The following is a 22082-nucleotide window of genomic DNA, read 5'->3' on the forward strand; positions in this document are numbered from 1 at the left end:
TACAAGACAATTCCTAAGAATAAATTAAATTTATGAAGGTTAAATAATGTATAACTTTTTTTGTAGCAAACCATTGCCACAGACTACAGTGAGAGTACTCTTCAATAAAATACTTGTTGTGTTACCAAAATTTTCACTTTTTTATCAGCAAATAGTGATTAAGGTACAACATTAAAAGAGCATACGCTAGGAATAAATAAACCACTTGATATTTTAACCCTATTCGTGATAACAGGAGAAACCCGAAGTTCCGTTTTGTACAATTTATCTGTTAAACATTTGATCGATTTAGCAAAACCCTACACACAAACCCTTTGTGGAAGAGAATTGGCAATAAACAAAAAAAAAAACCCCTCGAATGCTTCCACTCTCGTTTGAAGCAGATTTGCAAATTGAATCCAATTCTACAAACCGAGGACACATTGAGTTTAATTTCGAACGCGTTCGGTCGGTATGTTTGCACACAGCCCACTGTGCCAATGTTGACACGCTGATCGAATGTGGATGTGGAAAATACATCCACCGGGCGCATCCCCATTCACAACCCCGTGGGTGTCAAGTGGGTGTTTCGCTGTGTCCACAGAGGCATGTGTCTTCTAGTCCCGTCTGATAGCTTTCCTCCCTGTACGCCGCCATCAATGAAGGGAAAAGTATTAAAAGATCCTTTGCAACCCCCCATTAGGATCCCTCGGCCGGTGCTTCACCACGCTTTGAGGGCCGACAAAATCGAGATACGAGCAAACACTCGTGGAAGGATGTTTTTGTTGCGCTCAAGTGTGTCCTTGCCGCAATAACGTCACCTCGGCCGCAACCAACCCACACAGTAGCAAAATGTCTGCCCCGATGATAAAGCCTACTGTCGACTCGTTGTGTCATCGTTCACGCTGAGAGAGTGCAGTTGATTTTCGTAGGCACACGCACGGACAAAGAAAATTCCTACCATTCCCTTCCTCCACGATGCACACTAACGAACCGGTTGCCAGGGCTTAGTGAACAAGCCGACGAGTGGCGGTCCCGCACTACGTTCGGTTGCGCTCTGTTTTGCACCATCCAGTTAGCAACATTGTGGTGCCCGTGAGTAACACACAGTCAATCCGAATTTGGCCCAAAACCGAATTTCATTCGCTCGAAGAAAGGTGGTGAACATTTTGTGCCGATGTGAAATAATCCTTCGCAAAAAGAGTAGTGCATATAAGCAAGCTGTACGTTGCCGTTGTACGTCTCGTGTATATTATAACAGAACCAGCGTTTAATAACAGAAGCGTTAATGCCCTTTGAATGCGAGTTGAAAATCTCGACAGTAAAGAAAAAAGGATTCAGGATTCAAAAGCAAAAAAAAACAACATACAAAATAACATATAAAATTAAATTATATGTTAAATCAAGACAATCAAGTGCAGGTCAAATGTCACAACAAAAATGTAAAAAATAAATAAATCCCAAAATGGACACAAAAACCCAAAGAACCACGAGGAGTTATCAAGTGTTTCTCACCTGCCGGTAGCCGTTCCTCGCCCTCCTTGGCGGCTGCATGTGTAACGAGTGAAGAAGAATAAGAGAGAGAGAAAAAAACCAGTTAAGATTACCATACGTTGCCGCCATCCCGATTACCACACATCTGGCGATCGTGTAATCTCGCGTGTCAGTAGCGAATGGTAGCCGTGTTGCCGTTTCGAGCACTGTGACTGTTTTTCCCATCGATCTCGCGGACCTCTCGATGCAATTAACGCATTCAATTCAGGCTTTTTTTATGTACGCTTCCACTACCCGCCCCCAAAATCCACTTTAATGTGCCCTCTGGTTAGAGTGGTACAAAATCGGTAGAACACGTTGTTTGCAGACGTGCATTAAAAACCCATTGCTTCAGGGAGCGCCCCTTTGCCGGGCGGCCTATCTCCACACCAACCATGTGTGGCTGCTTCATGAGTTAATTAAAATTCAACTGCCATCGAGTATTGCCGCAAATTACCGTGCCGAATGGCATCGATGATGCTCATGGCTGGAAGGGAACTCGCCGCTCCTGGTGGCAGGTTCGTTATTAATAGTGCATTTCACGACGGGTCGAGAATAATTAATACTCATGTTTCTCGCCTGCAGCAGCTTACATAGCAAAGAGAATCGAGTGTTTTTGTTAACTTTACTGTCACATTGTGCATGTTGCACATGTATCAATAAGAACAAAAATAGGTGAACTTGTTAAAATATTTATTTTTTTTTGTAAATTCTGTAAAATAACTACCAACTATATAAAATTATTTTAAGGGCAATTTGAGCTATTTAAATAATTTATGTCCAACATATTTCAAACACACAAAAACGAACATAAAAACTTGCATTTGAAATAAACTGTAATCACTCATTAAATCAGACCCAGTACTAAATTTACATATTTTGTAGAATTTCCTGCAAGTGCTGCTTTAACGCTACCCGACTGTAGCGCCAACCGAACCATATGTCAGTCTGCGTGAGAAAATCTTAATTCCGTCTTTAATTGAGCACGAACTATGCAGCTCGTGCATTGTGTTTTCGCCCAGCATGATTCTGCGTGCTGCACAACACCTTGAATAAATTAATTCCACCCACCGACAGGCGTCGGACACTTCTGCTGCGTATGCGGGTTCTTATGTGGTGAAAGTCACACCTTGTGATCCACCCTGAAAAACCTCCGACCGTTTTCCAACCCTCCCCACCGCCCGCCCGACGGATGGACACTGTCTTACCGGCACGGATACTTACGCTTCATCTGTATGAAGTTGAGGTTATCGATGGCGCGAATCACCGACGAGTCGTCGAGCGTGAGATCGATAATTGGCGATACGCGTGGGGCCGCATTCGTTACCTCCTGGTGCCAAGTCATGTCCGTGTTGGCGACGCGGTTAATTAACATGGAGCCCACCTGTGAACGAAACAAAAAAAAAAGAGAAAGAAAAGGAATGATAAATACATCAACAAGGGAAGACATACCAGCAGACGGAATAGAATCGTCAGCGGGCATCATGATGGTAGATGAGTAATGTTTTTTTTTTTTTCTAACCCTTGGTCTTCTGACTGCAGCAATACCCTATCGGGAGTTGCAGGTACGTTCGGGTCACATGTGGCATCGGGACACATTTTTTTTTTCTTTGCAAAACGAATGCTAAATGTATGCTGTTGCTGCCTTAGCCTCTTTTGCCGAACACCTTTGTGCACCTTGCGCATGTTTGCACAACTGCAACCTAAAATGTAGACACGCCAATCCACACCATCTTACACCGCAGACGTATCTATTACAGGCTCCGATGTCTTTTCGTTTGATTTATTTCTTGACCTTTTCAACTGTATGACCTCCATCGCATCGAGTACTTCCATGCTTCCCATTTAAAAAGCTGCTTTGGTGGTGTTTTTTTTTTTAACGTGTTTTTGTTACTATTCACCTACATTTCCATCTCACGATAGATTCGTTTAAGCCATGGTGATGTGTCACCGCAGCCCGAGCATCAAAAGTAAATGAAGTCCAAAAAGTCGTGTGGCATCGCCAAGAAGCCCATATTTGGAGGAGGCGTTGAAAATGTCTGTCAAATACTATTGGAACTGGGGAAGGTTTCCGAGAAGGAGGTGTACTGAAAGATGTTTGCCGAAGGTTTGGCGAGACGAAGATCTGTACGACGGTCGGAATTCAAATGCTACCCTAACGGCACGTGTTTTTTTCCCAAGCCTCCGAATGTAAACCGCGTCAAGTTGGTTTGGTGGTGGCAATCGGTCACGAAAATGGGTCGAATCGTTAGCTAGATGTTCTCACAATAAATCAAAGCTTTTGTATTTTATAAAGCAATATTGGATTTATCTTTCATCATTTCATTCATTTGATTTTATCCATATTTGTAGGATTTAAATCGATGTTTTTTTTAAAGCATGCTACGAGCATCAATAGCATGAATCAGCCGCTCATAATCGCAAAGTGGCTTATTATCAACTCTTCTCAAAATAATAAAATACTTAATTTCATCAATATTAGTACAGATATAGCTATCATTTCTTAAAGTCTACCCAACTCTCCATTGTCAGCTGTATTATGTCTCTAACAGACATTAGAGAATTATCAGAGGATTCGTAGCAGTTACGAACAAATCAGCAGAGGAACATAACAAACGATTAATACTACTTCGAGTTAAACAGAAACAGCTCATGTTTAAAGAAAGATAACTCCAAAACATGAGTCCTACCTAAGATTATTGTAAACAAGAAGTCAGAGAAGACAAAAATTAGTCAGTCAATCATTCAACTAACGGGACAATAATATCCTTGACCAAATAAAAGATGTTAAAGAAAGCTTGAAAAAATTATACTCTTTGGCTAAAATGTCTCTAGGGCAGCGAGATTGTCTTCGATCAACTGAAGTGTGTAAAACAATCATGCAGGTCAGTTAAAGTTTCTTTATAATTAATCACATGCTAAGCTTAATTTGGCAAGACATTAGAGTCCGATAAAAACTAAAATGATTTATAAAAAATATCAAATCAAAAGAATATCAGTTAAACTTACCTAACCTATGGCATCTCTTACAAAAATTTAAATGATTAACATAAACATTAATTTATTCTGAAAGAGTACATAACACAGTTTTATTCATATTTATTTATTTGCCAGTTGAAACTTTACAAACGGTTCCATTCCACTTTTCACTCTAAACCATGTTGCCTCATGCATTAAAATCATCTATTATTCTATTTGTTAGGTACGAAATTAACTTCCGTATTAAATTAGGCACATGTGATTGAAGTATTGAACTTTGATTTCAAACACAAGCCAAATCCCTGTCCCTGCAGATCGATACGCAACCCATGATGGACTGCATAAAAGCGAACGAGTAATTAAAGCTTCTAATAACGTTTCACAGCCGGCCGTTATGCATCACCTGATCCAAACCATAAACGGTTAGGTTTAGCCAGGCGCACTGGTTTGGATGTGGTGGAACAAAACCCCCAAAAACCACAACCAGTCGAGGCTCTTTACCCGGTTGGGTTGACCGCACGAATCGATTGCCAGTTTCAATGAGCAGCATTCCAACACACGCTGGACAGCCATTAGGACACATGGTGACTGATTAAGCGGGGAAAGCCATGACTTGGTGCGGCTGTACCTTAATATGCTTTAGCAGCAGATCCGTGACACCTTTGCCGACTGTTTGGAAGGGTGCATTTGGTAATTTCTCTCGGGATTCGTCCATTCGGAGCAGTGCTGCAGTCCCTTAATGGTTCACAATACGGGGGGAGTAAATTATGAAATCGTTTCAAGTATATAACTTACGTAAAAATTTTGGTTTGTTTTATTGTTTTACTGAATTATAAAAGGTCTGTTATAATGGCGAAGGAGCATAAAACACACGCAAAACATCGTCAAAAACACGTACCACCACGGGCACGGGTGAAGACAAATAAGCACAACAAATTCATCTACACCACACATTCAAATTCATCTACACCTCTGTTGAAGCAGGAAGCTGCCTTTTTGCAATGAAAGCTGTATTTGTACAAATGTATTAACACTTGCAATCCACACACATAAACACACACAAAAAAAGCATTATATTCTTGTATTCAGAACATCGAACCCCGTGCCATGGCGCTTTAGTCACTTCATAAATCTATTCCCACCATGCAGACAACGATATTATCTGCATGCTAATCGGAAACCGGGACGACACCTTCGCACCATCCCAACATTTCTGCCAGTTTTTCCCGCGACCGTTTTGCAAAACCAATGCTGAACAGCGCCGTTTTCCCAGTTGGTTGCACATCGTAGCCGAGGGAAGATAACAGGGGAATTAAAAATGCATTTTAATTAGACGCGACTGCAAAGCACTCGCCAGACGCGGCGAGGGATTATGTGGTACGCCGTTTTTTGCTTAAATCGAATGGGAAATGATTTCTGGCGATATGTACAACTTGTCCAAACAGGGTGTGATAGCAAATACATACTTTTACACCAACTTGACCACAAATCGGGGGTACATTCTTGTGCATTGAATAGAGTTTGTATTGAATGTTTTCAAATAAAAAGCATATGAAAAAAAGCTTTCATTACTTAATTCAAAAAGGAAGAATAGACTGAACAATAAATGTAAATATTTTTCTACAATTTTCAAAGAACTACTTTAAATAAATTCTTACTCAACAAGTATACAATATTTCTACACTCAGGACAAATTTTATTTTTTATTATTAAAGTTAAATTTATCTTTTACCAGAAAAATCGTGGTTGTACAAGCATTTTATCAAAAACCGCAACGCTTTCCATCCGTTGCGAAGTGGTTGTTGCGGCTCGTTTTGAACTCCTTCCGCCCATCCGCCCTTGCACTTTGATGTGATGCTTTTGTGAGTTCTATTGACCATAAGTACGAGCAAAAACGCATACGCATGAAGGCGCATTCCCGCGAGAACAGAGAAAAAGGGAGAAAAGAAAAGTTCATTCCCGACAGAAGGGCAGCTCTAGTCATACAGGATACGGAATCCTTCGCCTAGCTGAATCGTTTTCCGGTTCGCTTTGGCTAGTGTTTCCGCATTTCGATTCGGATGCGAGAAACTTTCCACCCAAAAAAAAACCAACTACAACCACCGAACAATACAAAAAAACACATTCGCTTGGTTCGTCGCTTGTAGTACAGAACAAACGGTATCGAAAAGTTTTTCAAACAAAAACAAACATGATCTTAGTGTGTGGGAAGAAGGGCGAACAGCCTCAACCCGAGGAAAAGGCCACATGGTCTACGAGAAATGGAGAAATATTAGGTTAGTACAACGTTTGAATCTTATCAGGCTACAGATATATTAAAATTCAAATAAATTTAAGTTAATATATAGCTAACGATTCGGCTGGGACGTGTTGAAATATATTTTTTTAAACATTTAATTGATTAATTTGAATAATTTAGAAAATACTATCAATTTAAATATGTAAATTTATTTTAGTATGACAGCCTACCACCATGTTCTTATATCCAATGAAAAAAACTTAAAATTTAAAAACATTGGAAGGATTTGACTAATTTCTTAAGATATTCTTTAAAACACTCTACCATACCGTGTTCAAAATATTTCTTGCCATAGCACAAGGCACACGAAACTGTTCGTAGCATAAATGTTATTTTTGCTAACCCCAAAAGTCAAACCGATCCCTTATGTTTGTCACCGGAGCTCTTAAATATTTTATGGACGTTTCTTTCGTTGACGCCAACCGTATCGCTGGCGGACATCTCACTGGAAGGTTGGGTACGGTTTTACTGCAACATTGCAATCGTAAAATGATATCGAAACGATGGCATATGAAGCTGTTCGCATGAAACTGTTTTATAAAGCAATTGAAGAAGAGAAAAACGCTGGCCTTTTTTTGAAGTAATAACACGGCTTCAAGTAAAAACAAGAATTAGAAAGAAAAACTTTTCGACTCTTTACTATTGAAAAATTTCAATCAATTGTGCCATATTATTTCGTTAAATTATTGAAACCGCATGAAATATACACATTCTGATACAATTGTAAATTACAAAAATAATTATTTTCATAAATTACCTGTAAAAAAGCCGCACTGTCCGTTTCTTTCAGCGCTTCAATGCAGAACTGAATCAGGCCGGTAGTTTGCTGAAGTTTCCCCGTACAGCTAGCCTGTTGATCCTGTAATGGAAACCAGAAACGAATTAGTGTTTAATAAAGTTGAAACAAATACTATTTTATTTAAAGCACCAAACTTTTTCCCCGCCTTACAATACTCATCTGCAGCGATCAGGGATCACGTTCATTAAAATGGGCTTGCTGTTTATTGAGCATACCATCGTAAGCAACTTTGGCGAGATATCAGTATCCCCCCCCCCCCCAAAAAAAAAAAACGCACCCACCCCTTATTGCAAATTAAAGCGATCTTGCTGATATCTATCTGCGGCTCGGTTTGCAGCAACCCCATATCAATCTTACCTTTAGTGTGCGTATTTTGGCTTCCTTATCGCTTCGTATTACATCGAGCAGGACGTCCCTTCGGGCGTTAATGGCCGCTATCAGCGCCTCACACTGTACCGTTACCAATCGTTCGAACTCGATGCACGAATCCTGAAACCGGAAATCCAAAGAATGCGTGTTAGCGTGGTAGTAGATGGTGATTGTATACTACCACCGATTGTCGGAAAAGCGATGGGAAAATCACATGTGGCGCCAAACGATGAGAGGCCTGATTTTGGATCGGAGCGGGAGAAGGGAGGGAACCGGAGGGCATACATCGAAGAACAAAGGATTGGGCAATAGCGGATATCCTTTTTCAAACAACCGGTTGGAGGTTTATATCCCATCGAAATAAACGGCCGGTGGTGCAATAGGATCCACTTTCGCGGATCGCTCGAATGAATGGCAACGGGTGTAAGTTACAGTCGGCAGTTTTTGGGCCAAACAAAAGCGAGGTTTTGAAAAGGTTGGTTGGTGTGGGGAACACTTGGACTGGGTTTGGCGTAGTAGGGTTTATGTGTAGCTTACCGTCACTTTATCGCTCATTCCCTTCAGTCTTTGGATGAATTCGGTTGTAGAGCGCGCCTTTTCGGAGAGCTGCTGCAGGTTGTGTGATAGTTCAGTCTGAAAAGCAAAGAAGAATATAGCATTAATTAATACAGTGAAATTAGCTTTAAAACATAATTGATCTTGTTCTGCTTGATGCAACTATATCACAAGAAAATCGAAGACTTTAACGATCCTTATTGAAAATTCTGCTGAAAATCTAAACTTAATCCATTCACTGTCGACGATAATCAACACAACTCAATCATGTTATGCACACACACACACACACACACACACACACACCATTTTACTGACGAAAAGCAGATAACTCTCCTAAATGCATTATCCGTGCTAAGCAAAAGGTTCCCAGAATCTAATGGAATGTTTGCGTTCGGAAAATAAAATCGATGATAAGACTGATTACAACCCATTGAAAACACTTCCCAACCATTCATTTTAATGAAGGGCTAGTTAGCCTGTGCTAAGGTAAGCATATTCCAGCGGCTCCAAAGAACGATCCTTGTACGATGCCTTTGTTGGAGGCAATGCCTCCGGTGGAATGGTTGGTACAAGATAGTATTCGCTGCACATCGCTTCGGTGTTAGTTGAAACGAGTAATTAAGGTGCCAGACAGCATCAATAAAATTAGACCTGCACGGATGCTTCTCTCTTGCCACCACATCCGTCTACATCAACTCAAGGCAAAGAGAGAGAAAGAGATAGAATTCCTAGTGGAGATGCCGTGGAAAAACCCTCCAAACGTTACAGTCGCTGCTGCATGCATACGTTTGCAGACATTAATTTGAAATTACACGCAACTGATGTCGTCTGCTGCTAGCCCCCATCACCGAGAGCATCCGAACACAAAATAGGGGTTTCGTGAGGAAGAAGACACATCACAACAGGCTGTTGCGTACATGGCATGTTGAAGGTTTTCCCGCAGGAGCTGATGACGTCGACTGGAACGGAAAACGACAGGGGATCCAAACCCAACCGGGATCGACAATGAGTGAATGGCATCTGCTCCGTGCACAGCGTTGACTCCACTTGACGGAAACGTTCAGGCTAGATGATTGCGAAGGGAAGCAGTCCCTAATCTCTTCGATGCCGGTTGGTGTAAAGTGCATGGATACATGCACTTGAGCGCAGCAGCAATCCTTAAACTAACGGGTTGAAATATGTTGTTATGCTGTGTAACATAATCGTCAGAACTTCCGACTACAGAGACTACCGGGAAACTATAGGGGTTCGGTATATTTCATTACGGCAGTTTATCAAAAAACATTTCGAACAAACAATAAACCTTAGATAAGAATTTATTTACTCTGAACAAAGCAAATATTTTACATTAACTGTGACCACAATTTGAACTAAATAATTTCATATCATAAAAATTCAAACCCCACACACACACACACAAATAATGCTTTTTCCGTTCTTTTACATATTTATTATGTTACCCGTATTTACGATCGTAAAATGCCTTCATTAATTTACATGATAACAACCACAAAACCCCATAAAACAAAAGCTTAAAGCACAACAACACAAACCCCCGTTGAATGTGTAATGAACCAGCTGTATCTTAGCTTCCCATCGGGCAAAAACGTGATACCCCAAAAATGTGGCCCAGTTGTGGAATGTTCACCAGTGTAACTTCCACGCTCAGTTTTGGCGGCCGGCAAACGGTCGACACTGTAAAAACTGGCACAAACCATCACCATCAGCCTCAAAGATAAGCGCTTTCTCGTGAATGCTGTATGCGCGGGAAAATTCAAACTATTCGCATGCTAGCAAAAAGTAACTGTAACATTTTTCATCTTCCTTTTCCTTCCGAAGGCCATTTTTGGGGATCGGTCTAGATAAAATAAAAACCGAGATCAAATGCCTAAACACGCTGCAAAAAAAAAAACATCAAAATATGCAAGAGCGGAAGATCGGCGCTAAAACAACGGAACTAAATTAGATCAAAAGACAGAATAATAAATTTAGAAGGTCTTAAAAATGTTCCGGACAGTTGTCTGCAATTGGCTGCACAAAGTTCGAATGTCGGTCACACGAATAGTAAACTTGTTTGCTAGCAACAATAGCAATATACATAATCAACAGTTGGGTTAGTTATCCACCCAAAGGCACAATTTGTATTCATCTTCCCAATAGATGATCTCAAAAATATTTGGCGTAAGGTTCGTAGTTGATCTAACTCATTCGATTGAGCTGGGCGTACTTCGCCGTGCTTCATTCTCAACTCGTCAATGCCAATGACAAAATTTCTTTCGTGTTTACCTTCTTCAACGTGATCCAGGTCTTCTAGAAGTCCGAAATCGACACAAGTATCTGATCGTGCACGTGCACATTTTCTTCTTCTTCTTCTTGACTTAACCACCTCTAAGGTCATACCGGCCATCAAATGGCTTACTAGACTGTCGATACCACGTAGTTGGTTAGTCAGTTCTCACTACGGGGGGACGGTCCATATGGGATTTGAATCCCGGTCCTGCCGTGTGAAGATCGGTGCCGCTGTCGCCTATACCACCGGGCCGCCCTTACATTTTAGATACCTTGTATGAGACACTTTCGACAACGGAAATCTAGCCAAACTAGCCGCATTAGCATCGTTAATCTATTTGCACGAAAATATTCTCACTAACGCACTGACTCACATTGCGAATTGAATCACAACCACAGCCTACCATCGCCCGAGCCGTAGCTGCCCCAGACAGTCTCCGTGCTTTCGTCATTGATGGAAAGCGCTTACACAACTGTTTCTTTTTCTTACTCTCTGCAAGAGTTATTGACACAAATGAATTCTGAGCACAGACATATCGTGCAGTGATCACCGTCATACCAATAGTTTCCGTGCCCAGTGTAGCTCGAAGGTCGACAGAAAACATGTTTCGTACTCCAGTTTTGGGACCTCAAAGTCCCGAAAGAAGAGTAAAGTAAAAAGCACTTACGTTTACTATTCGCAAACACATACAACTTTTCACGAAAGAGCACTATAAATTGTAGAATTGCGGGTATTAAATGGGTACAAGTGTTCATTTCGATCAGAGGTTTGGTTTTTAAAAAAATAGATACCTTTTATCGGGATTCACGAACATCCAGTCGCTACACTGATATCTATTGGGGAATGCTGTTTCTTCCAAGCAAAGCTCCCGTATAACGTTCCAACCCACATTGTACAATATCAAGAGCAAATCTTATATGCCCCCCGTATCATAGCGCACTTTTGCGAAAGCAAACCCCAAAAAAAATTGTTTTCATTTAGACCTATTTGCGCAAGTGTTGAAACAGTTAGTCTATCTGGATACTCCCTATAAATGAATTCCCCACGTTGAACGAGCAACAATTCTTGCCTATTCGCCATTGGCTCTGCGTACAATGGCACGATTTAGACCGTCGTTGGTTCTGCTGTTGTGCTGCGCCGTCTTGGTTCAGGTAACTCTCTCTTTATCTCTCTCTCTCTCTCTCTCTCTCTCTCTCTCTCTCTCTCTCTCTCTTTACTCGTTACTATCGAAGTGTTATACTAAACTGCTAATTGTTCACTACCCTTTCTCTAGCGCTCATTCGCTAAGCCGGAGTTTGGCTCAGCCGGTACGGTGCAGTCGAGTTTAACCATCAAAAACACAGTCAACTCGATCACCCCTTTGCTTATCGCGGTCGACGACAAAAATGGTCTCGTAGTGCAAACGGATTATCCAATGTTCCTTCAAGTGCTACCATTAATGGAGTCCCTCGGTACCAAAGTGACGGAGTTGGGTCCCCCGGTAATGAATGCCATCATCGCGGGCATACCAAAAGCCGACGGAAACTATAACGCCGTGTTTGATCCGATTGTTGCCGCCATCGCTGCGTTTAGAAGCTTTCTCACCGGGGAAGCGACCACCACACGTGCCACCCTGAAAACAATGCTCGGCAATGATATAGACCATCTTTTTGGTGATGTTTTCGGCAACATGGGCAATGCACTTACACAGGTGGAAAACTCTTTGCTGCGCTTGAAGAATGCTCTTCGTACTGCCGTCATCAGGAGCGGTCGGGCTCAGATTGATCCGGCCATCGTAACCGATGTAGTTGTCGCGGCCAGCTTCTTCAAGGCGACCGTACCGCCGGTGGAGTACACCATCCAGTCCACCATCGATAACATCATGTATGGTGATAGTTTTCTTTTAGACCTGGAGAACATGAACCTGGTGTTGAGGGAAAATCTCCAAACCTACACCACCCAATTCGCCAAAGACGTCACGGACAATGGTAACCTTATTAAAGCGGCGTCGGAGATGGTGAAAACCACGTACAAGACGATATCGGACGCGGTGCCTGGCGCCACGACGAATTTACAGTCTTTGCCCGAATACCAAAACGGTGTGTCCAAAGCGTTAAGCACATACACGTCCGGCTACACGGCATTAGGCGAGGTGCCCACCAAGATTGAGAACCTATTCTCAAACTACCTACAGGTTGCGAATACGTACTTCACGCAGTACACAGATGTGCTAGTGCCACGGTCCTACGACGCTGTCGTCTACCTGCTCAAAGTACTGGTTGCCGGTGGTCCACATTCGCGGTTTTGCTTCTTCAAATATTCACCCCGGCTTACCAACTTCTATGCACTGCTCGTGTCCGACGTGGAGGTTTGCTACAACAGAGAAACATACCGACTTATTCCCCTCGGAGAAATTGCCCATTCGTTCGGTATACAGATCCTTTACGATCTGGAAGATCTGATCGACAACCTGACGGCGTGCAACAGTAAGGCCGACCCGGTCCCATGTCTTACTGCGGTACGTATAGGAAGGAAGGACGAGGAAGAAAGTGTGCTTAATACAATGTTTGTTTATTTACCTTCTTTTCACAGATTGGCCCACTCTACATAGCATTGGCGGAAAAGACATTGGCCAAGGCAAATACACTGGTAAAACTGGTGAAAGCCGAGAGCACTGCCAGCGTCAACCGTTTGGGCAGTTGCGTTCTGACCAGCAGGTTAAAGAATATGCAAGCTCTCATATCAGCCGTCGCGGATGTCGAAACGTGTCACACTCTGGGTCCACAGGATCCAAACTAGACTGCCACATTGCCCCGCAGCCTGGAGCCGGAACCGTTACGTGAGCGCGCAACTAACCGATTAACGATTGCGAAAATAAAAATAATCATTGTATCCAATACAATGTGTGTTTTATTTTCGTACGCCGCAATCGATTAGTGCTGGTTTCATAGAATTAGTTTAAAGTATTGTTACTACGTTGCCTATATTTAGGCGAACATAATCGAACATACACGTTGCACGTTTTATCAGACGGTCTGTAACGGAAAATTCCTCAAATAAACACCATGCGCAATATAGCGTACGCTTCCCATCTTTAGCAAATACTACTACTAGCAATGATGATATGCCTATTATTAGTCTTCTTCGAATACAAGCGTATTTTTCGTTTCTAGCGTATTAATACGGCCAAGGACGGTTTGTGAAAAGTGTAGCTGAAACGATTGTATTACAACAGGCTTGTCATTCGAGATGCTACATGTCTTGATTTTGGGGTTTTAAATGTTTCTAGAATGAAGAGCCAGAGCCGAATGAGGGAACGAGGCAGCAATATCAGTGTCCCCTTGAAAGAGGATAGCTTAAACCCTTCAAAATTGCTGACAATCAGCGACCACAAACCAGCTTCATTGGCTGCTCTACAGCTCTAACAAGTTGTTACCTTTCATGGCACGTTGTGGGAGATGGATCATATTCCCTTCCACCGAAAAATGGGACACCACATTTAGTCGTTTGTCCGTTGAACTACGAACAGTATGCCTATAGATTTCGCCTATCGTTTGTGCAGGATGATTTACGAGCTACCGCAGCAGATATCGCCGGAAGCTCACAAGCACTAGCAGCATAAGGAAACGCACAGTGGGCCCGTTTATGACGCCCCTGGTATACTGTAGTGGCTCGATTTTCTACACCTACTAGGGCATGGTGAAGATTTTCTATCGAGAAAATCTTCCCGTAAATGCAATGAAGTAGATTATTTTACTGCAGTCAGGATGCGTTACATAAATTGTAGGAATTTTCAAAAACACACCTTGCTAAAAGAGGCATTGTACGATCGCAGCAGAAAAAAGTGGCTCAATAAACAGCAGTGCATCACACGACATGGAAGAAATCTTCGTGAAACCATTAGTCAGCATGAGAGCTGTCAGGGGTTTGTAGTACCATTGTATGCGGCCGTAAAACTCGAGATCCGCCTCCGATGTGGATGAAAGGAATCAAATTTTCGCCATTGATTAGAAGATTTACGACTCGGCACCACCATTCAGAACCATACCCCCCAAAGCCGTCGGTAGGGGGAGGAAATGATTTTCTTTGTACTAAATGGCGCTTCAACGCCAATGACCTTACGGACGTGGGGTTTTTTTTGTGCGAGATGTCTAGCGCAGCGCTTGCTTAAGACGGAACTAGGTCAAACTGGTAACGGCGCGAAAATATTTCATCAAAATGAACGCATTGAACCCTTCCCTAATGGATCGATGCAGTGCCATAAAGCACATCAGAAGCAAAAGAAGGTCCAGCGAAAGGCACACTTGTTGTATTGTAAATTTGGTATTTTTTTTAACATTGTTTTTCAATATTTTTTATGTACTTATGCACATAAAATTTTTAAGCGATTGTAAATTTTACATAAAAAATAAATTCCATGAATTATCCTTGACACATGTCTGAAATAACTTCAAATGTATTATTTTATTCGAAAAGAAGAAGCTAAGTTGAGATGTCTAAAATGATACATATTTCTCTGATTCTCTTACTGATTTTCAACTCATATTTCCTCACATCTCTCAAGGCAAACACACCCAGCCAAACCTTTACTGAGGCAAATGGCACGACAACACGACGTTATGCCTCAATAAGTTACCATGTACGTGAGGATGTGGAGACTGAACGAACGTCATCCGCGACCAGCCTAACGACTACAGGCAGAATTCATATTTGCGCCGGCGATGAACACAGCTATACACATAATTCGTAAGATAGCAAATTAGTCTTTCATTCAAGCGAAACGACAATGTTTGATGAGTTTTGCGATGTCATTGAACTCCAGCTCCAGCCAGTTCCGATAGGATGTTGAAGGTATTAAGGTGCTGGTTGTATTTGATTGTTACGACATTCAATATTCAAGTTTTCCTTTAAAATAATCATATTCTAAGCCTGCATCCCATATCAAGGCACGCCAATATCTAATTGTCAAATCCCGTTTAAACCGGGACACACTGCTAAAGAAATGTGTGCATCCCTGCCAAAAAAAGGACGCGCGACCATTATCCTTATCGAGGTAATGAGGGTTTTGCTGAATGGCTAGCTTCACATTAACTGCCTAAACTTTGTGCCATTTGGCCACGCTCGTTCAACTTCTGCAACAACCCGCAGGAACAATAATGCTCCAGAAAGCAGTAAAGGCTAAACACCCAGTGCTACCCGCCCATCGAAAGGGCAAGAGTTCATCCATTAAAAACTTTGCCTGTCACGCTTTGGCCTGAGATTTCTTCTTTTTTTTCCTGCACCGTGTGAAACAGGATCAGGAAGGCTCGAGAAAAATGGGTGAAAAAGTTTGTTGTACCATTTCCCTTGTTCGTTGCTGGTGAGACTGTTTGCGAATGGAAGCGAAACTGTTGTTTGCAGAGTTTGCATTTGTATGTAGATTCTGGAGAAACTGTAGCGATAAAACAATCATTAGTACAAGTTTTAACGATATCTATCATACATCAAATTATGATTATTCGCCTTTTGTCCAGTTGTTGAGGGTTTCCGTTTCGTTAAATTTGAATGATCACTTTTTTGCTAACATGTGTGAGGCATGAAGGAAGAAACTTTTAAAAAATATTTGAAAAACATATTTTGAGAATGAACAAGAAGGATTCTGAGCCCTCTGAGGACTCTGGAGATGAAGTAGAAAATAATAAAATACCACCAAAACAGAAATAGGAGGGGGCCGAGGTCCTACATAAAATTCGGCACCTGAAAAATGCTTGAAAAAATGATTCTTCTGTTACGAAGACTTATGTCGGTTGGCTGGCTTACGCCGGTCCCGCCGTATCAAGAGTGACGCCGTTGTCGCCTCACCCAACTCTCACTGAACCCCGCCCAGCTTGCCATGCTTTATAGCTCTCGAAGATCGCCAATCGATTAACCGATCCTCATTTTGGTGTATCTTTTTTTTCTGGATTGCATCGGTACCCTAACGTTGCTCCTGTACCCATCGCAAGAGACGGCCAAAATTTATTTTGGTACGACGCACGGCAAGTGTGCCGTATAGATCGTCTTCTTTTTATGATCATAACATTCAATTTCTCGTCATATCATTTCAAAATTTAACATCTTTCGGTCTTTTATTCGATCCCTTGTCATATCTTCATCCTAAAGAACATTCCTAAATATCTTTGAATATATGGATTGTAAGGTGTAAGTGTGCAACGTTCAGTCAAGAACAATCAATTATCGGTTAGAATCATCATAAGTATAGATATAATAATTTAAAGAAATTAAGTAAACAAATTGCTATAGACTCCAAATTTAACTGAAAATATTTCTCTTCATTCTGCGATGAATTTTATCAGAAATCAAGATGTTCTACATTCGCTTAAACACCCCGAAAACCCTATAAATTGCACATCTTTCTAGCTTCTTTTTTACATTTATTTGTAGATTATTCTAACACTCGATTGTTGTTTGAAAATTAATGCTAATTGTTCTAATTTTCGCATAGTGAAACAAACAACCTTTGCAAAAGTTTTTCCACATACTTGCAAAGGAAATAAACAGCACCAAATCAAGGGAATTTTCTTGAATACAACTTATACGTGTGAACCTCCACTTTTACGAACGCTCCAATTGGTCAACATATTGGCCACCGCTAAAAAGCAGACGATCCGGCAGCTTGTGAAAGAGGGAATGAATTGAAATATTCATTTCCCGTCCTGGCCTGCGAGGCACGATGGGGTCGTAAAAACAGTAAAACAATAAAACACTCTCCAGTGACCACCCACCGCGGGAAAAATTCTTCAGCTCCCGCACCAACTCCGTGCCACCGGAGCTTACTCCTCCTCCACTCCCACAGTAAACACATGCGAAAGCCCATAAAATCTACGCATTCACTTTATGGCTCACTATCAGCTGTTTGTTTTTCATCCCGTTTACCTTTAGCTGTGTGCATATTGTGCCTCTTTTTGTACGATACACACACACACAAACAGAAGAAACAGAAGTTAGAATATAGTAACCGACCATAAAATATAATTCCGCATACTTTTTGAAACACCTTACCAATGGCTCCCCGGAGAGCCTACGGTGAGGCCACAGCGGAAGGACTCACGCACGTTTTGTATGCTCAGCTGGCGTCAGTGGAAATAGGGGAAACAGTTGATCGCTTTTGTTTCGTTTTGTGGCACATCATGCCCATCACCCACCCACCGACCGGTTCATATTGAAAGCATAAATTAAATTTTCATATTTTATTTCTCAATTTTGTGCGCTAAAGTTGAGCGCCCGTTTTCACCGGTCGCTCTCGTGTGGTCTTACCTTGCACGCATGCACGATGAAGTGCGAAACTTTAGTCATTTGTTTGTTGGGGTTTTGCATTAACTGCCTGCGTCCAAAACGAACGCACTCAATTGAACGACAGCGCAAGAAACACAAAAGAAACAAATGCAAAGGTAACGCAATCATGCTACCTTTGCGGTAGCTTAACATACGGCAAAGCGCCACCGGTAGCACTCTATTCCGGTGACGTTATGACAAACGAAAAGTTGGGTAAATGTAAGGTAAAAGCTTACAAAAGCCTAGGTTTAGGCAAAAACTTCACCCGGACCAAGCTAGGGCAAAGTATGGCAGGCCACACAAATCACGGGAACGGGAGAAGGATACCTTGCGTTGGAAGCATTTCCGTTCCGTACGACCTTACCTTTGTTTGGTTGTTTACACGCCCATACACGCCTCACGCTGCTTGATCGCCAATAACGTGTGGAAAGCAAAGAGAAGGATAGCAAAAGAATGTCCTTTTTCCAATGTCCTTTTTGTTCCGTTACGTCCCTGTCAAGTTTCTGGCGGAAGTTTTTCCAGCTACAATACTGCTACCGAAATCGGATAAAATATTCCTCGATGCGTATGCTTTTCTTTGCCACATATACTTCCGGCAGGACTTTTCGTGACATACGGCCGTAAAAGTTAAAAGGTGTATAATTTTCCCTTTTTTTCGGGGACGTTATCTTTTTGCCGTTGTTTTGTTAGTGACGCGACGTATTACAGGTTAGGGATATGAAGTACGAAAGCAAATTGAATACGTTTTAGTGGTTAGTTGTTTTATTCAGATAATTAAAGGAAAAAATGCAAATTGGTAGAAATAATTAAAATATTTATATTCTCTTACTCTAACAGGATGGCAGGTCCGTGAGTCCAAACTCATTTTAACGTCTTTATCCCAGTAGTCTGAACTGACTTTCTGATCCGTGGGGGAGATTTTTTCGGATATTAAGATCTTTGATGACTTTAGCTAGTTAAAATGATGCTTTTAGCAAAGCAAAGTCTAATACTCGAGAAATAACACTGCAACATATACACAAAAATGGAGTAGATCATCATAGACATAGACTAATTATGGAAAAGTTCCTTTTTTTTAGAAATGTAACTGATTTGTTTTCGTAAAGGAACGGAACGAACCTAATAGCTTCGTTGCGAAAGTATCATCACTATGGCAGACCATATTGATGAAGCGAAATATTTCTATCCTGTTCAAACTGGTGAAACTTTCCAGTACAGAAATAACACTTAAACAACCAAGGAAACTTGGTTGAAGTCATTGTACACCCTAATGTTCCTTTCATTTCTTGTTTTATGAAGAGAAAATGAAAATGAAATAACTCAAACTATCTAATAGATTCAAACAATGAATTGGAGACTTCTTCCTGACCTCCTTCCTGAAGATCTTTTAGGCCATCGAATATCTACTTCTTCTTCTTTTTGGCTTAACAACCTTTAGGGTCACGCCGGCCATCGTATGACTTACTGACTTACATGCCGATACCACTAAGTTGGATAGTCATTCCTCACTACGGGGGGGGACGGTTTGGATAGGATTTGAACCCCGATCCTGCGGTTTGAAGATCGGCGACCGCTTTCGTTTCACCGGCTCGAATGCCTAACTGGGCTTATAGATATCATGTAGATCAGAGGTGGATCTTTCTATTGGTGGACCTAAGGGACATTGGGGACCTTCCACCTGAAAAGGGACCCCAGCTGAAGCTTAAAACGATGTGGTTGTAATAAATACTGCCCCGAATTCTGTCTAGATCAGACGTCAGTCAAGGGCCCCGAGAGCTGCTTCGTGTAAGGCTCGAGTTGGGGTCCGTTGAAGGAAATTGAGCAGCCTCCCCCAGTCACATGTCTGCATAGGATATCACAGGAACTCCCCGCTCCACCTGATGAACTATTCTGATTTTGATAGTGATGGATCCCGATATCCATCCCGTCAAATGCCCTCAGACTACTTGATTCGCCAATGCCATTCCCAATGGCTACGTGATGGAGAGGGCTTCCTGCACCATTTCCGCTTAGAGCTAGATCCGCCTATGATATAGATGAATAAGTCTGAATGAGATTTGAACCTCGGTGCTGAGCACTGGGCCGTCGTAAAATGGAAAATTAAATTTAATTTTACAAATTTTAGATTAACTTAAAAATGTTCCTCATTATTCTTGAACAGTATGGCTCAACACAGTATGGGCGAACAATACGGATGAAATTTGAACCCCAGTCCTGCCGTGTGAAGACCGGCTTCGCTGTGTCTTTTACCATTTATAGTCGGTAACAATATATCAAATTATATCATTATATCATTCGTAGCAACATAATGAGTGCACAAAAATAAGTTTAACTAAGAATTACACTCTTTAAATTGCATGCTAAGAAGTTTCCAATGATATAAAAATTTTCTTTACGTTATTAAAGTAATGATCCCACAAAAAGAAAACAAAAAATACACAACGCTTCAACTGCAAACATAACCATCCCAACTGATAATTAAGCCCGATAGGAACGATCGCATCGACCCGGCGGGGCAATCGTTTTACGATAAATTGTTCCAAGATCATTTATTACCACCGCACCACTGCACACCGATTTTAATCGACCCCAGGACAATCCACTGATCGACCCAATTGAAATCGTGAGCATCAATCAAAGAAATTAAAATTACATAAATCGAGCCAGTTGAACTGTAAAACTAGACACCGAAGACTGCATTCGCTGTAACAATCGCTGGCGATCGTGTGCTGCGCGGGCGCGCGCCGGTGCTCTGCAGCACAGTACCGAAGTAATCATAATTCATCGCGTGGTTTGTTTTTCCATAACCCCATCGATTGTAATGGAACGAAAAGGAACGTGCCATTGGCCGGTAGAACGTATCGTTTTGGAGTAGTGGAAAGTGGAGAAGCAAGAATAAGGGAAAAAATATGTCGAATAGAAATGAATTGACGTTGCATGTAAATTACGCGGGAGCCTATCAGGCCAATGTTGACCGATGCTGAATGATGGCGGATCAAAACGCTATCGTTGTAACAAAGCAGGCACGACGAAGCAAACCAAAACAAAGCAACAACAAAAAAAAACCAGAGCCCAAGTCTAAAACGAGACTCTATTTTCCAAAGGGCGCTCATGCGTCGTCTTGGGTGTGGTAGGTACATTTTAGGATTGTGGGGTCGTGTTCGGTTGATTACCTTTTGCCTTTATTTTTTTTCTCTGAGCATTTTACTTTTTTCTTTCCCTATTCGACCCATCCTGGCAAGTAAATCACGCGACAAACGCCCAATGTTGTGGTGCCCTTTCGCGCTGTGGTGGAATCTAAAGGCGGGCCGACCGACAACGCAACGAACATGATTACACCGGGCCAGCTTCAATCGACGGATGGAATGTGACGGGCGGACTCGACAGCAGGGCAAACGAAATCGAATCGGAAATTCCTTGCCCCGCAGCAATGCGAACAGTAATAAGGTAAATCAAATAAAGCATAATCGATCCCGTGCGATATTGTAACAGAAAACGAAGCGTGGCGCCGCTTATCGGTGGTGCCCCACACCTGGTGCACAATTTGGTTACCTTCTTCACCGGAGCCACCACTCCCGTCTCCGCCCGAACGACAAATCACAACATGGCCACTAGGCCATAAGAAATATACACACACATATCACTCCCGCACACCCGTGGGACGATGAAATAAATTGGAATCGTGAGCAAATTTATGCTCTTTGCTTCCATTTTTTTTTTTTTGTTCGAGTTCAACAACTCTAACATCGTTTGGAAACAACTTCCATAAGTTCGTCTTCGCCCTCGCAGCGGCAATCCAACCCCAATTCCATCGCGCAATTCCGCTTCCGTTCGTTTCGACATAATATATCTTCGCTAGCAGGTCGCGCGCGCGATAGCGTGTGACGGTGTGATTTGAAGGTATTTCGATAAATTCTCGATCTCCCACTTCCCGTACCTCCTGTTCCAGGGTGTCCCTAACTTGAGGTAGGCAAAAAAAAGTA

General features: G+C 41.9%; 5 protein-coding genes across 7 annotated transcripts in view; 4 read left to right on the plus strand and 1 right to left on the minus strand.

Annotated features, from left to right (window-relative positions):
• Positions 1–22082, plus strand: part of LOC126565465 (translocon-associated protein subunit gamma) — a 485163-nt gene that overhangs the window by 340077 nt on the left and 123004 nt on the right. The gene's annotated exons all lie outside the window — the stretch shown is intronic.
• The window catches only part of LOC126564191 (striatin-4), a 353049-nt gene that overhangs the window by 230456 nt on the left and 100511 nt on the right, over positions 1–22082 (plus strand). The window lies entirely within an intron of this gene.
• LOC126564192 (E3 ubiquitin-protein ligase TRIM9) overlaps positions 1–22082 on the minus strand; it is a 97136-nt gene that overhangs the window by 13943 nt on the left and 61111 nt on the right. Inside the window, exons 2-6 of one of the 2 annotated variants that reach the window (XM_050221159.1) lie at positions 8496–8591; positions 7947–8078; positions 7548–7649; positions 2737–2896; positions 1495–1527 (exon numbers count right to left, since the gene is read on the minus strand). In XM_050221159.1, the coding sequence (XP_050077116.1) occupies positions 1495–1527; positions 2737–2896; positions 7548–7649; positions 7947–8078; positions 8496–8591 (523 nt within the window). The remainder of the gene's footprint in view (positions 1–1494; positions 1528–2736; positions 2897–7547; positions 7650–7946; positions 8079–8495; positions 8592–22082) is intronic. The other variant, XM_050221160.1, reaches the window with a different exon arrangement.
• Positions 1125–22082, plus strand: part of LOC126565236 (protein SCO1 homolog, mitochondrial) — a 379954-nt gene continuing 358996 nt past the window's right edge. Inside the window, exon 1 of the mRNA XM_050222395.1 lies at positions 1125–1139. The gene's annotated coding sequence lies outside the window, so the exon portion shown is untranslated. The remainder of the gene's footprint in view (positions 1140–22082) is intronic.
• Positions 11901–13584, plus strand: LOC126564611 (uncharacterized). Its single transcript, XM_050221690.1, has 3 exons — positions 11901–11957; positions 12080–13303; positions 13378–13584. Exons 1-3 carry the CDS (start codon positions 11901–11903, stop codon positions 13582–13584), a joined length of 1488 nt encoding a protein of 495 aa, XP_050077647.1.

Source organism: Anopheles maculipalpis, chromosome 3RL (assembly GCF_943734695.1).
Source record: "Anopheles maculipalpis chromosome 3RL, idAnoMacuDA_375_x, whole genome shotgun sequence".
Lineage (NCBI taxonomy): Eukaryota > Metazoa > Arthropoda > Insecta > Diptera > Culicidae > Anopheles > Anopheles maculipalpis.